Genomic DNA, 14,504 nt, shown 5'->3' with positions numbered 1-14,504 from the left:
AGGCTTACTGAAAATGGTTTTTGTTTTTTTTTCAGGTTGGTGACCGCTGTTATGATGAAAAAATGTATGATGCTGCTAAGTTGTTGTACAATAATGTTTCCAATTTTGGGCGCTTGGCATCTACTCTGGTTCACCTGGGTGAATATCAGGCAGCTGTTGATGGAGCTAGGAAAGCTAACAGTACTCGAACATGGAAAGAGGTAATCTAAACAACAGTTTGAGTGAAGAATTAAGATGCTATTTAGGAATGTTCTTTAAACTGATTAATTGAATTAACCAGCCATGTTTACACTTGAGTTCACATAATTGCAATTCTTTAAATTGTAGGTCTGCTTTGCCTGTGTAGATGGGAAAGAGTTCCGTCTCGCTCAAATGTGTGGGCTTCATATTGTAGTACATGCAGATGAATTGGAGGAACTTATCAACTACTATCAGGTAATTAACTGAGTCTTTTGTATAAACTGAGATCTTTTGCCACAGATATTCTTGTCTTTAATTGCATTTTTCTCTTATTTAGGATCGTGGATATTTTGAAGAGCTGATAACCATGTTGGAAGCAGCACTGGGACTTGAGCGAGCTCATATGGGAATGTTCACCGAATTAGCTATTCTGTATTCTAAGTTTAAGCCACAGAAAATGAGGGAGCACCTGGAGCTGTTCTGGTCCAGAGTGAACATTCCTAAGGTAACCAACCTTTAATTTTAAGGCAACTCTGTAGCTAAAATGAATACTTTAATTTTAATGAAAAGAAAGGGTTTTTTTGCTGTTAATTAGAATTAGAGACCCCTATGTATCTAAAGCAATTAAATCTTTCTTATGCAGGTGCTAAGAGCTGCAGAACAAGCTCATCTTTGGGCAGAATTGGTGTTTTTGTATGACAAGTACGAAGAATATGATAATGCCATAATTACCATGATGAATCATCCGACTGATGCGTGGAAAGAAGGGCAGTTCAAAGATATCATTACCAAGGTGTGTACCTTCTTCAGAAGAGAAAGTCTTCAGAAAGAGAAAGCTCATTAGGAAGTAACTCTACCTCATGTATGGATTTTTGCCGTTTTAGGTTGCCAATGTGGAACTATACTACAGAGCAATACAATTCTACTTAGAATTCAAGCCACTGTTGTTAAATGATTTGCTGATGGTGCTGTCTCCACGGTTGGATCATACTCGTGCAGTCAATTATTTCAGCAAGGTAATAATTTTTAAAACCTCAAAACTTCATAGCAAGGAGCTAAGACATTCTTGGATAACTTTTGTCCATGGAACTTTAGCAATGTACGACGTTTGTAACAAACTCTTATTTTAAAGGTTAAACAGCTACCACTGGTGAAACCATATTTACGTTCAGTCCAGAACCACAACAACAAATCTGTGAATGAATCACTGAACAACCTCTTTATTACAGAGGAAGATTATCAGGTAAAACTTTTTGGTTCTTTCATGTATTCTCAAAACTCAGGTTATCATTGAGTTGTAAAGTCGGTATGTTCTGCAGTAAAAACAAAAAGCCCATCATCCCTTAGGACTGTAAATAGTAGGTACTTGAGTGCCACAGATCTAAATTTAGTGAAGTTTTCAGGATTGGTAAATCTGATGTCTCCTAATTAAATGCCAAGTTTGCAGAATTCTGCTTAGATCTTGTCCAAGTTAATGCTTTAGAAAAATACCTAAACATCTAGACTGTAGACTGAGTTGAAAAAGTTTTGGAGCTCTTAAACTAGTCCATAAAACTTACACAGTATTAACTCTTTTAGTCACTCTTTTTCTTGCCCAAGAGCATATTAGTACCTGTCTTTTAGTAAACTTTCCCTTGTGAAGGATTTTGCAAAAACAGAATTAAAGTTAAGGTTAAGCTAGTTGCCTTTGTCTTTCTTACTGTCAACATGGTATTTTTTTCAGTCTCAGATCCCATGCTGATCTCTGTGACTGAATATCATGTTGCGTTGTATCAGGAGTTTACCTAGAGCATAAAACCTTACCCTCCAGATTACAAATCCTTCCAATCATAACCATTCGCGTTAGTCCTTGATACTGAAAACTTTGGAGAAAAACATGGTACCTTTAGAAATTTTATAGTGCCTTGAAGGACTTTATTGTTAAACAGTTAGATTGAGGAATGTTGATACTTGTTTATATTACAACTTTGCGGTTTGATTCTTGAATCTGGGCTGTCGTATTACAATAATGGCTCATTGATCAAGTCATATTATACATATATATTATGTAAGGTATTGATCATATTACATACAGTCAGTCATATACAGTAATGGCTCATTGATCAAGAACGATGGGACATAAAATTTAAATGGCATTTGAATGGCTTTGTTTTATTTTTTAAGGCTCTGCGAACATCGATAGATGCTTATGACAACTTTGACAATATCTCGCTTGCTCAGCGTTTGGAAAAACATGAACTCATTGAGTTCAGAAGAATTGCTGCTTATCTCTTCAAAGGCAACAATCGCTGGAAACAGAGTGTGGAGCTGTGCAAGAAAGATAGCCTGTACAAGGTGAATAAAGTTGGTGGGGGTGGGGCTCTTAAGCCAAATACTAGATGATCTGTGTTAACCTTGGAATGGTATATTATAAGTGGTTATGGTCTATAAAAGTATTAGATTTTGCAAGTATGAGAACTGCCTTTAAGCTCCTGCTTGAGGAGATGATAATTAAGTCGATTTCTTGATTCTGTCTTAACGTTTATGTCAAACGTCTCTTTGTTTAAAAAAAAAAAAAAAAAAAAGCTTTACCCTGTCTTTTCCTTTTCTTTCAGGAAATCCTTAATTTAAATGATATAACTGGGAGGTTTTTTCCCCATTGTATTACTTAGTTTACCAGTTCAGTGTATTTGAATTTAATGTTTGACCTTCATCCTTTCCTTTAAATAGGATGCAATGCAGTATGCCTCTGAATCTAAAGATACTGAGTTGGCTGAAGAACTCCTACAGTGGTTTTTGCAGGAAGAAAAAAGAGAGTGCTTTGGAGCTTGTCTCTTTACTTGTTATGATCTTTTAAGGCCAGATGTTGTCCTGGAAACTGCATGGAGGCACAATATCATGGATTTTGCCATGCCCTATTTCATCCAGGTCATGAAGGAATACCTGACAAAGGTAATGGCACCTCTGAGAACTAATTATCTTGAGGATATGTAAAATTCCATGTACAGACTTTGTTTTCAAATGTTTTTTTCTCTAGTAGAAGTAATTTAGTTGATCATAAAATATTCCTATCCTCCGGTAATTTTTAATATCTCACAAATGACATTGAATGGAAAGGGAACTCAAACATAACTTGTCAGAATGTTTACCCTCAGAATACCTCAGAATGTATTTCTGAGGGGCGAATAGTATTATGTCCATGTTGTATGGGTTTTTTTGTTTTTGTTTTTTTTTAATGTTTCATAGAAACCTTTTTGTCAAAATAATGTCTTCCTCAAATCAATTCTTGTAACTCAGATGACCATAACTTAGTAGTGTAGATTCCCTTCTGTTTGGTCGGTTCTTGACTTTAATATGTATGTCTGTTTCCCCTAGGGAAGCTACACCTATATTCTTAATAACCTGTTAATCTTCTCAATATTTTGATAGTTTAACCCCTTATTTAAAAATATTGTAGGAGGTTAACAATTAACGACACATTTCGTAAAAGTGCATTAAACAAGCTGGGGGTATAATCATTTTATAAAATTCACTTATTCATCTTAATGTCCATTTTTGATGTTAAGATGTTTTTTACTTACCCCTGTCCTCAACAGTTACTAGCTTTCATACTATAGAACATATTTAAATGGTCCTAAAGAATCCATTTTGTCAAAGCAAAACATGCTTATTAAAATCAGAGTTTCATATCTGATCTCTTCAAAATGCCTGAGTTAAAGTGGGGGGAAGAGCACTACTAACAACCCCCAGTATAACCGAATATTTCCTTGGGCTGCCGTCTAATTAGATATCATGTGTTAGTTATAATTTTTTAAGAATTAACATTTTCTGTGTATAAACTGCTTAAAGTCCAGTGTAAGAGGAAAAACATTCGCCTTGTGTCTTAGCCATAGATGAGAATAGCTTCTTTTCTTATGCATAATGCCAACTTGTGAGACCTGGCTCTAAGCTGCTGTTAACCGAAGTGCTGTAAATTTTACTAGTGATTAAGCTGCTTTCTTTCACACTGACTCTAGCATAAACTCTTCTGCGATAAGCTCTGAAGTTAAAAAAAAAAAAAAAAATGCTAAGTTTTGCTTCCAGTATGCCCTTTATTTTCACTTTTCGCATACCTTTTTTAGTGGTTAGATGTTTCTCCCCTAAACCTTTGTTGCTGATTCTACCTTTTTATGCTCAAAATGGAATTTGATTTTTTTCTAAGCTGCACCTTCTGAATTCCTTTGCAGGTTGATGCAATAAAGGAAAAGGTGAAAGTTGATTCTTTTCCATCTTTAAGTCTGGAGGACTAAGTCTAAGGAATTTGCATGATTTTTTTTCCTTCCTTTTCTACACTGCTGCTGCTGCTTTTTCCCCCAATAAATTTTCACTAAAGCCTCTGCAAGTCCCTTGAAACATAACTATAATAGAGCTCTAGGACATTAGTAGATGTTTGCTACTAATCGGCTAATAGGCTTTAGGAAGGGCAGGAGGCTAATCAGTAGTTGGTTCACAGTCTCTCTTAAATATATTATTAAAAACTGAGCATGTTGAGTTTCCATATTAATTCCAAAGTTTCAGGAAATTTCTCTTCCCTGTCAGGGTATCTGGACCATAATAGGATTTTCTCAATACTCGAAGTAAAATTAAACAGCCTCTGGTTTTATTTTGTAAGCGTGCCTGACAGTTGCTGAATTTATATATGTATATACATGCCCTAAAAGGCTTTTTGGGGTTTTTTGGTATTGAAGGACTGTGATCCAGTTTCTGATCTCTTGATTCTTACTAATTTTTTGCTGAAAGTAGATACGAGAGATACTAGCTGCTTCCGAAGAGACTTTCCTCATGTTTCTCCAGGTGTCCAGTTCTTATGGTGCTAGTCCATTTTCAAGAGGAATCAAAACTTTTAAAATCATTAGAGTAGCTTGCTGTAATTGTTGCTAAGCAACATGGATTATTTCTGTATATAATGAAACAATATTAACTTATACTTTCTGTAATAAGGTACATCTCTGAAGCTACAAATTTGCTCTTATCCATCCGTTGGCTTGTCCAAGGTCAAATTTAGGTACCTTTTGGTCGCTGCTTCCTTCATTGGCTTGTCTCCATCCCAGTATAAATGAAACAAACTTAACAAACTTACCTCTGGTATCAAATTGTGGTGAGAAAAGGGTGGGAAGGTAAAGGACAGTTGAAACAATTTAAAAGAATTTGGAGGGGGGGCAGTGCTTTGGAATTATGTTGAACCAAACTGGAGTCACCATTGGAACTTAGGGCAAACCTGAGTAAAATGCATCGTGTGTGAGGCCCTTCAGCAGCTAGTAAGCAAGGCAGTTAGAAAGCGTGTGTGTGAAAAATAGGTAATTGAACTGCAGTGTTATGCATTGTTTTAAATCAAGCATGTACAACAGTCATTGCAATTACATCATACTACTTTTGAAACTCTTAAAGCATTGCTGTGGGCTGTGTGTGTTTCTTGAGAGCCTGTATAGAAACAGTCATCTTCAGATCTCACTTCTTGCTTCAGTACTTTTGCCTTTTTTTCATGCACACATACACCAAAGTAACTGACTGCATGTTAACTTTTCCTCTGCAGCATATTGCAGTCTTTGTGGAAAAGCCTTTTACATTATAGTGAATTTTCAGTAGTACAGATGGAACTGAACTCAGTGACATGCTTACCTGTAATTTTTCTTTTTTAATCCAAGGATCAGAAACTTTTGTTACAGCTCTTAACAAAAGCTTGTGTTCATAAAAGCCTTCTCTGCTTTTCTTTTTTGAGCAGTCTAAATTGGGTCAGTGGAAACAATAATTGGATGTTGCTGTGCCAGAGGCTGTCCCATTAAATAGACAAATCAAAAATTTTTTTGCTTAGCTTGATATTACTCCTTCAAAGTTGTTACTTTTTGTTTCGTCCCTATGCCCAACCTGCCCATGTCTGTGCCTGGGCATTGTGACATTGCTAGCTCTTCTAAGTCTTTAATGTACTTCTGTAATAGGACTTCTGTCTTCAACATCTGACTCAGACATTAACTTTTAAACACGTGTTCACTTTAGATTCCTTTCCTTGAAAGTCTGGAAATGTATTATGCAGTGGTGGTTTTTTGTTGTTGCTTGATTTTTCTTAGAAGTTATTAACATACACTCATCCATATTTTTTTTTGTATAACCTCTTTAGCTATACTTACACTTTTGTGTAACTATTTAGGTTAACAAAACCCCATCTGACTGCCCTTGATGGCACAAACCGTGCTTTAAATTACAAAGCTGCAGTAATTTTTGTTTCAAGTTTGGGTGCCAAACAGTGGGTATTTCTCATGGTACTTATACTGCATAGTAGCCTTTAATTTGATATTGGGGTAGTTTGTAACACATGAGCACTTAGGTTATAAAATAGAAAAAGGGTATACAAAAGCAAACTAACCCATCTTCCTAGGGTAGAAAAACCACATTTTATCTGAAGATGTCTAGAGTCTACCTGAGCTTACTTTTCTCACATTTTGCTCCCTGACAAATTAGGATGGATTAGACCCACATTTATGGTATTGAATAGAAACAGTTAAAATATGTATAAAATACTGTCCTAACCTTAATGGCCTATGTGAGGATTGAAACACTATTTTAAATAATTTCAAATAGAGACTAGGCGCTGCTTTAACCTTTTTGGGACCCAGTCTATAATAGCCTTTTCACTGAAGTCTGCATGTCTTTTTTTGTGAGTGATTTTTCACTATTGCCTTTTTTGAAGAACATGCAGTGAACATGCATAAAAAAGTTCTTTCCTGCACTCTGCCTCCCCATCTCAGCGCACTTAGGACTTTGAAAGCCACTATAATAGATAACATTGAGATTTGAAGTTTAGTTTTACTTCAAGTATAATGATAGACCAACTATAAGACTTTTAAATACAGGCTAAGAGACAAATATAGTACAGTTTAAAAGGTAAATGGGAGTGGTATGGTGGAGATTCCCTAATCCCAGTGTCCTAATGTCATTCTCCCCAGTCCTTCACAGAATTCCAGATTCAAATCATGTTAATCCTAGAAGGAACTCTGTAGATTATCTCATTCAACTGACTCACTATATAGACAAGGAAATTTGAGGGTCAGTACAATGGTTTGCCAGGGTCACACAACTAGTTAGTGGAAGGATCTACGTATTCCAGCTCTTTTCTTCCACTAATATATTTGGACTCCTCTACAGTATTATTTCTGTCTGATACTATCCAGTTTTACTTAGAATGGCTAGCATATAGTAGCCACTTGCTTCTTTGGCTTAATTAAAAGCAAAAAATGTCTTCCTCAAAGAAGTTGGGGGAAAATCAGGCATTCCTAGTTCCTTCTTAGAAAATAGAGCATCAACACATGCAGCCTGTCTTTATATAAAAAGATTGAATATGGAGCCACTTGAATCTTAAACTTCAGTCCGTACGTAATCAATATTGACAGAAGCTGTGCACAGTTGGCAAAAGATAGCTCATTCTGCACAAGTGCTTATCCAGTCACTAGACTCATTTCACTTTTTTGAATACCATTTCCTTTGGGGAGGGAAGTCTTGCCAGGTCATGAGTTCATTATTATTATCTTTGATAGGGTTTAAACTTCATTTGAGAAAGTGGTTCCTTCTCGTTGTCTCCCTCCCTCAGGCTGGCTGCATCCTAGCATGCCCAGTTTTAGCCTGGCGTGAGCTTTTATGGCATTTATAAATCCCTCCTTCCTGAGGGTTTATAATGACAGTGCTAAAAATCACCTTGACTGAAGTATGAACATTGCCATTGAATTTGAGGGGGGCTGAGAATGTTCTTTCTACTCTAGTCTGTTTTATTTTGACAAAATTTAACATACTAAGGCTTTTCCACTTTCTGCCATAAACTAGGTTTATAATACTTTTGAGGTGCTAATTACCATTACCTGTTTTTCTCCAGGTGGATAAATTAGATGCTTCAGAATCACTGAGAAAAGAAGAAGAACAAGCTACAGAGACTCAACCTATTGTTTATGGTAATCTCTTTCTCTCTTTAACCTCACAGAAATATAGTAGACAAACAGTTCATTCTGTGGGGATTCTGTCTCAAAATAGAAATGTAGTAAGCTCTAAAGTGCAAAAAGCTCACTGAGTTAAGGAATAAGTCTCTTGTTTTTTTTCTGAAAACAGTCTTAAAGCGGGCATTGACATTATTCACTAAGATGATCTTTTTTTTTTTTTTTTCTGTTGCTTTACTCACTAAGATAATCTTAAATGCAAAGGTAATCTCAAAAAACAGTCAGTTGGGGCTTCCCTGGTGGCGCAGTCGTTGGGAGTCCGCCTGCCAATGCAGGGGACACGGGTTCGTGCCCTGATCCGGGAAGATCCCACATGCCGCGGAGCGGCTGGGCCCGTGAGCCATGGCTGCTGGGCCTGCGCGTCCGGGGCCTGTGCTCCGCAGCGGGAGAGGCCACAACAGTGAGAGGCCCGCGTACCACAAAAAAAAAAAAAAAAAAAAAGTCAGTTGAGATCATAACCTAATTTACCTAATGCCTGGTCACTGATTGCTTATTCATGAATTACTGAGAAAGATGTGTTGGTGAGCTCAATTTTCATAAGTACAAAAGGTGAGGGAACATGCCAAGGTCATCTTAAGTGTGCTTTACAGAAATAGTACATCTCTTTAAATTCTGACTAGGACAGAGAACTGGATAGCGTTTCCATTTGAGAACTTTCCAGAGAGATAGGATCTTCAGACTCTCAGTGAATATTTAAGGCAATTTAATTTCCTCTTACATGTGCCTTTCTGAAATACTTCCCCTTTCCATTTCACTCACGGTGAACAGATTGATTTGAGCAACGAATTTGAAGGGTATAGTTTACAGCACTTTAAGCAGGTGGTGTTGGGAGGAGGGTATAAAATTATGGCTGCTGTATCTCAACCTGCTAATCTCTTATGCCATTATCTCCTTTTTACTATAGATAAGGACTTTGGGAATTTAGAGGACAGGGTAGTTTTGATAAAGTTGGAGAACATAAAGTAGATTCTTAGAGATGGGAGCAAGATGTTTGACATATTTGATATAGGAAACAGTAGAAACAGAAACAGGGTGGATGTAATAATTGGGGGGCATCTACTGAATTTGGCTTATCTTCAGGGTATTTAAATGCATAGTCCTTGTAGGCAGTTGAAAATGGGGTTGAACCAAGGACAGCTGTGACAGTGCCACCTTCTCACCATTCCACCTGCCCAGCCGGCTAAGGAGAGGCATGATGTTGGCACTACTTCGGCACTTCTTTCAAGCCTCTCCTTCCCTCCCCCTCAATTGCCTTGAAGTCTCTGCTGTTTGTCAGAGATTTGCAGACTTATGGGGTTTTTCTTTGTTCTTGTTTTCTCATCATTCCATTGTGATACTAAGAAACTAAGAAGCTTAATGAAAAAATAAAATGCTTATGTTGTTAAAAAAGAAAATGGGGTTGAAATTTCAAGGTAGATGTCAGTATCAAGGTTAGAAGTGTTTTTTTAATAAACTGCTGGTTCCTGAAGAGTTCACTCACTGAAGACGGTTTTGGTTGTTATTCACAAAAAGGAGAGACATGAGGTCACTTGTGGGAGAAATCTCGCCCTAGGTTTACGTTATAGTGGGAGATTAAGAGTAGTACCTCTTTTGCAGGGGGTGGGGAGAGGTGTTAGGTGTATTCTCCCTCTAAATAAGCCAGGTTCTCAACAGGTCGTTGCCTGTATGTGTCAATAACTATTTAAACTTCATGAGAGTGTTAACTTAGTATTTGAAAGAGGTTGTATCCTCTAATGTATTTCACACCTAATGCATATTTGAATATGCCTTGTCTTTGACTTCTTTTTTTTTTTAGTACTGGATACTTTGCTAGAAATGCATTTGGTTTTGTTACCATTTAGACATGTCCAAATCAGGAATTTAAATCTAACTATAAAAGTTCAGTTGTGTTAAAAATATATCTGTTAAAAAATTGTTCCGCTGTGCTAATTATATTGTCACCAAATAAAATGTGCAAACACCACGTGGTGATAGGCTTATTGCTAGAGGTCTTGCCTAAGCATGTCGAGCATGCATGTGCTTATTGCTTTAAATGATGTATGAAGTAACATAATCACTGTTACAGTTCTGGCCTTCAGCCCTGCACGGTTTTTGTTGGCTGTTTAGGCAGGACCCTTCTCAGGGTGACTGTCATGGTGAAATTGAGACAGGCAGAAGTGCCCCCACAAAATTCATTCAAAGTAGAATGAATTATGTTGCTAGAGTAGGGAGACTGGGGTGTGATCATCCTACGATGCTAACAGTTTCTCCCACCTCCTTGCCCCCCACCCCTGCTCCTTTTTGTTTTCTTCTGTAGGTCAGCCCCAGTTGATGCTGACAGCAGGACCCAGTGTTGCAGTCCCTCCCCAGGCACCTTTTGGTTATGGTTATACTGCACCACCCTATGGGCAGCCACAGCCTGGCTTTGGGTACAGCATGTGAGACGGAAAGCTGATCCTGTAGTCGCCTATTTTCGTACCGAAACATCGTCTCTACCCGCTTCTCAGTTTATAACGGGGGAAAACAGGCACATGTTCTTGTAACCTTTATTTCATGAAGGACTACTTTTTGTTTCTAACTGTAAACTTGGATCACGTATGTTAAAAGCTTATTTCACATTCCACATCATTTTAGAATTTATTTTCAAAGGGGAACAGTTTCAGTGTTTTATTCACTTGGGCTTTTTTTCTTCCCCCTCATTCTTTGAAGAAGTGCTTAATATTCAATCTGTTGTGAAGAACCTGATTTGCACTCCGTAGTGTTTAAAGAAAAAAAAAAAACTCTAATATTGAATCTCTTAAATTTAGTGTATGTAAACAGCTTACAGTATGTATTGTCTAAATGCATTTAAATCTCTTTTATTCAAAGAAAAGCTAAAGCAGAAATATTGGTATGTGACCATGCAAGACTGTCAATGCCAACAAAGACAACACTAATCAGCATATCCTACACTGGATTGCAGTGCTCTCCAAATTGTTTGAAAAATGCAGTACAGACAACTTGCCTGACTTTTAAATGAGCGTAAAAGGCCCTCTAACCTATGCAGGTTTCCTCATTACACATATAGAAAATGCTAGTGTGGTTTTGCTCACTTCATATGTAACAGGTGCCCTTATGTTGTGCTGTATCCTGTGCTTTTTTTGTGGGACCATTCCATTCAGGAACAAAGAGCACCATGATTCCAATCTGTGTGTATTTACTAACCCTTCCCTGAGGTTTGTGTATGTTGGATATTGTGGTGTTTTAGATCACTGAGTGTACAGAAGAAAGAATTCAAACAAAATATTGCTGTTCTTCAGTTTTGTTTGTGGAATTTGAAATTACTCAAATTTAAAATAAATGACTGGACTGTGGAAATAACATGTAGAATGGCAGTTTTACTTAAATCTCTCTCAAACTTAAACCAAAAGAACCATTTCATATTGGATACTGAGGCAGTATAGGAAGGCATGAGAGCAGAAGTGGAATGAAGATTGGGACGTGTGAAAACACTGCATTACACTGCGTGCACTCCAGTAGTTAATAAGGTACATGCAGTTGTCTAAAGAACCAGTCGGTGCTGAAGTGGGCTACACTTCTACTACCTCCATCATTTTAACCAAGGGGGCACTTTAGGTGTTTATCTAAGCATTTCATTTATGAAGAGATCATGGATGTTAAATTATATTGAAGTAAGACTATACAAGCATGTAGTTAACATGCTGTTCTTCAGCATGAATTGTAAAGGCCCCCAAATTGTGGGTATTTTAAGTTGATTTCTTTTAAACCAGTGTTTGAATTCAAGTTTTTTTGCTTATGGCTGAGAATGTTACTCTAAGTTCATTTCACTGTTAATTCTCAATAGTTAGAGCCCCCTAACCTAGCTTTGTATTGCTCTGTAACTCTAGGTCAAGCCATTGACCATAAACTCCACAGAATGTTTTTTTAAAACTTAGAACTCCTGCTTTTCCCCACCTTCACCTCCCCCCAACCCCCCAATATTCCTATAGGAAATTATAGTATTAGTTGAAAAAATCCCTTTTCCTTCCTTGGCTTGTCATAGGGAAAACACCTTGCTGCTCAGGTCCTGGGCATCCTGTTGTTTCTCCTGGATCTCAGCCCCCTTCCTTCATCTTTGTCAAAATCAAGAGATTTTTCTCTTTTCCCTTCCCATTTAATAGAAACAAGTTAAAATACTTTAGTAAAGGTTTTCTTAGAGCATACTTAAGAGTTTTTTTTGTTTGTTTGTTTTTTGAAGCCTTGTTTCAATCTGGTGCTATGTCTGTGATACTGAGTTGCCCCTTAAAACCATCCATAATGGGCTACAGTAGAAAAGGAAACTGATGCAGCATATAACTTAGGTTCAAATTGAGAGCAAGCTGAACTTCTGAGCTTGTTCCTTCACCTGTAAGTTAACACTATGAATAATTTTCAGGATTATTTGTAGGAGTATGTTTAAATTACAAAACACCTAGCTCAATACTGGGCAGTAGTAAGTGCTGTACAATAAGAGACAAAGAATTGGTAATAAACTGTAATTTAAGGGATCTTCCCTAACTTTCCTCTGAATAGGATGATGGTCGATGGTCTGGGAGAAGGAACTAAAAACAAAACCAAGAGTACTAAGAGTTCTTTACCACTCTCTAAAGGTAACTAAAACAGGAGGGAAGAAGGGGAAAGAGATTCATAGGAAACTTTTCAGGAGGTAAACATGCTTTCAGTTATCTGCCTCCCTAGGAAGAACACTTCTTCCTCTTCCTCCCTAGTATCCAAATATAGACATTATACCAAAAAAAAAATCTGATAATTGTTGACAGTCATTTCAACAGACATTGGTACGATAGCAAGAGACTGATGATCTCCAAGTAGGGCTGCTTTAATTTTCCATAAATTGATTTAGTCATGCAGATATTCTCACTGTCGTGCAGGGGTCCCCAACACCTGGGGACCTGTTAGGAATGGGGCCTCACAGCAGGAGGTGAGCAGTGGGTGAGAGAGTGAAGCTTCACCTGTATTTACAGCCACTCCCCATTGCTCGCATTACCACCAGAACTCCACCTCCTGTCAGATCAGAAGCAGCATTAGGTTCTCATAGGAGCATGAACCCTACTGTGAACTGTGCATGCAAGGGATCTAGGTTGCGTGTTCCTTGTGAGAATCTAATGCCTGATGATCTGAGGTGGAGCTGAGACAGTGATGCTAGTGCTGGGGAGCGGCTGCAAGTACAGATTATCATTAGCAGAGAGGTTTGACTGCAGACTCTCATCAAAACCCTATGAGTGGCAAGTGACAACAAGCTCAGGGCTCCCAGTGATTCTGCATTATAGAGAGCTGTATAATTATTTCATTATATATTACAATATAATAATAAAGTGCACAATAAATGTAATGTGTGTGAATCATCCCAAAACCACCCCCTGCCCCCACCCCAGTCCGTTTAAAAATTATCTTCCATGAAACCAGTCCCTCGTGCCAAAAAGTTTGGGGACCGCTGCTGTAGCGGTTCTCAAACTTCTTCTTAGGATCCTTTTTATACTCAAATTACTGAAGATCCCAAAGAGCTCTAGTTTATGTGGGGTTTTATCTATTCATACTTACTGTATTTTAGTAGTTAAAACAATTTTTTAAACTATTAACCATTTAAATATGACTAATAAACTCATTGAACGTTAACGTAAGCAATAATGAATTAACCATATTTCCCCAACCAAAAGTCAAGAAGAATGGCATTGTACTATTTTTTACAAGTCTCTTTAAAGTGTGTTGTAACAGAAGACTGCTGGACTCTCATAACTACTTCTGCATTCAATCTGTTATGTTTTGAAGTATATGAAGAAAATCTGGCCTCATACAGATATTTAATAAGGAAAGGAAGGAGTATTTTAATAGCCTTTCCAGATACTTGGTGGTTGGTTAGTTGAAATGTGGACTCTGAAATCATGAAGGTGAACTTTTTGTAGTTATATCTGCCAAACATCCAGGTCTGGTTAACTAGATTTTGTCAGTTCTTGCAAGAAAAATGTTTGATGACAAAAGCAGCTAGTTCAGCTCAGGACTGAGCCACAAGTGTTTTTCCTCAAGATGACAGTCACACTTCAGTGTGCACCAGAAGCATTTGATGTTACATAAAATATAAAAACAAACAGTCAAGGATCAAATTTAATAATTTTTTACTGCTTCTTCAAGGACATGAAGTGAAATTTTTTAAACTAAGTGTAGGGCAGTGAAAACTACAATGACTACTTGTACAGGTAGGTGCCCCTGCCTTGATTTGTGAAAGGTGCCAGCAGTATTACCCACCATTGCTTTTTTATCATCACTGCAAATGTCAAAACAGTGGAAAAGGAAAAGAATGTCTTAGTATTAGGA

At 37.4% G+C, this 14,504-nt stretch overlaps 1 protein-coding gene across 1 annotated transcript in view; it reads left to right on the top strand.

The window, feature by feature from the left end:
* The window catches only part of CLTC (clathrin heavy chain), a 61,549-nt gene extending 50,033 nt beyond the window's left edge, over window positions 1-11,516 (top strand). Inside the window, exons 23-32 of the mRNA XM_065896878.1 lie at window positions 36-200; window positions 328-435; window positions 518-685; window positions 824-973; window positions 1,065-1,196; window positions 1,313-1,423; window positions 2,344-2,514; window positions 2,890-3,111; window positions 8,060-8,135; window positions 10,474-11,516. Coding sequence (XP_065752950.1) covers window positions 36-200; window positions 328-435; window positions 518-685; window positions 824-973; window positions 1,065-1,196; window positions 1,313-1,423; window positions 2,344-2,514; window positions 2,890-3,111; window positions 8,060-8,135; window positions 10,474-10,598 — 1,428 coding nt within the window. The 3' untranslated portion in view covers window positions 10,599-11,516. The remainder of the gene's footprint in view (window positions 1-35; window positions 201-327; window positions 436-517; window positions 686-823; window positions 974-1,064; window positions 1,197-1,312; window positions 1,424-2,343; window positions 2,515-2,889; window positions 3,112-8,059; window positions 8,136-10,473) is intronic.
* The last annotated feature ends 2,988 nt before the right edge of the window (window positions 11,517-14,504 follow it).

The sequence above is a fragment of the Phocoena phocoena genome, chromosome 19 (genome assembly GCF_963924675.1).
Source record: "Phocoena phocoena chromosome 19, mPhoPho1.1, whole genome shotgun sequence".
Classification (NCBI taxonomy): domain Eukaryota; kingdom Metazoa; phylum Chordata; class Mammalia; order Artiodactyla; family Phocoenidae; genus Phocoena; species Phocoena phocoena.
This window is presented reverse-complemented; position numbering and strand designations above follow the sequence as displayed.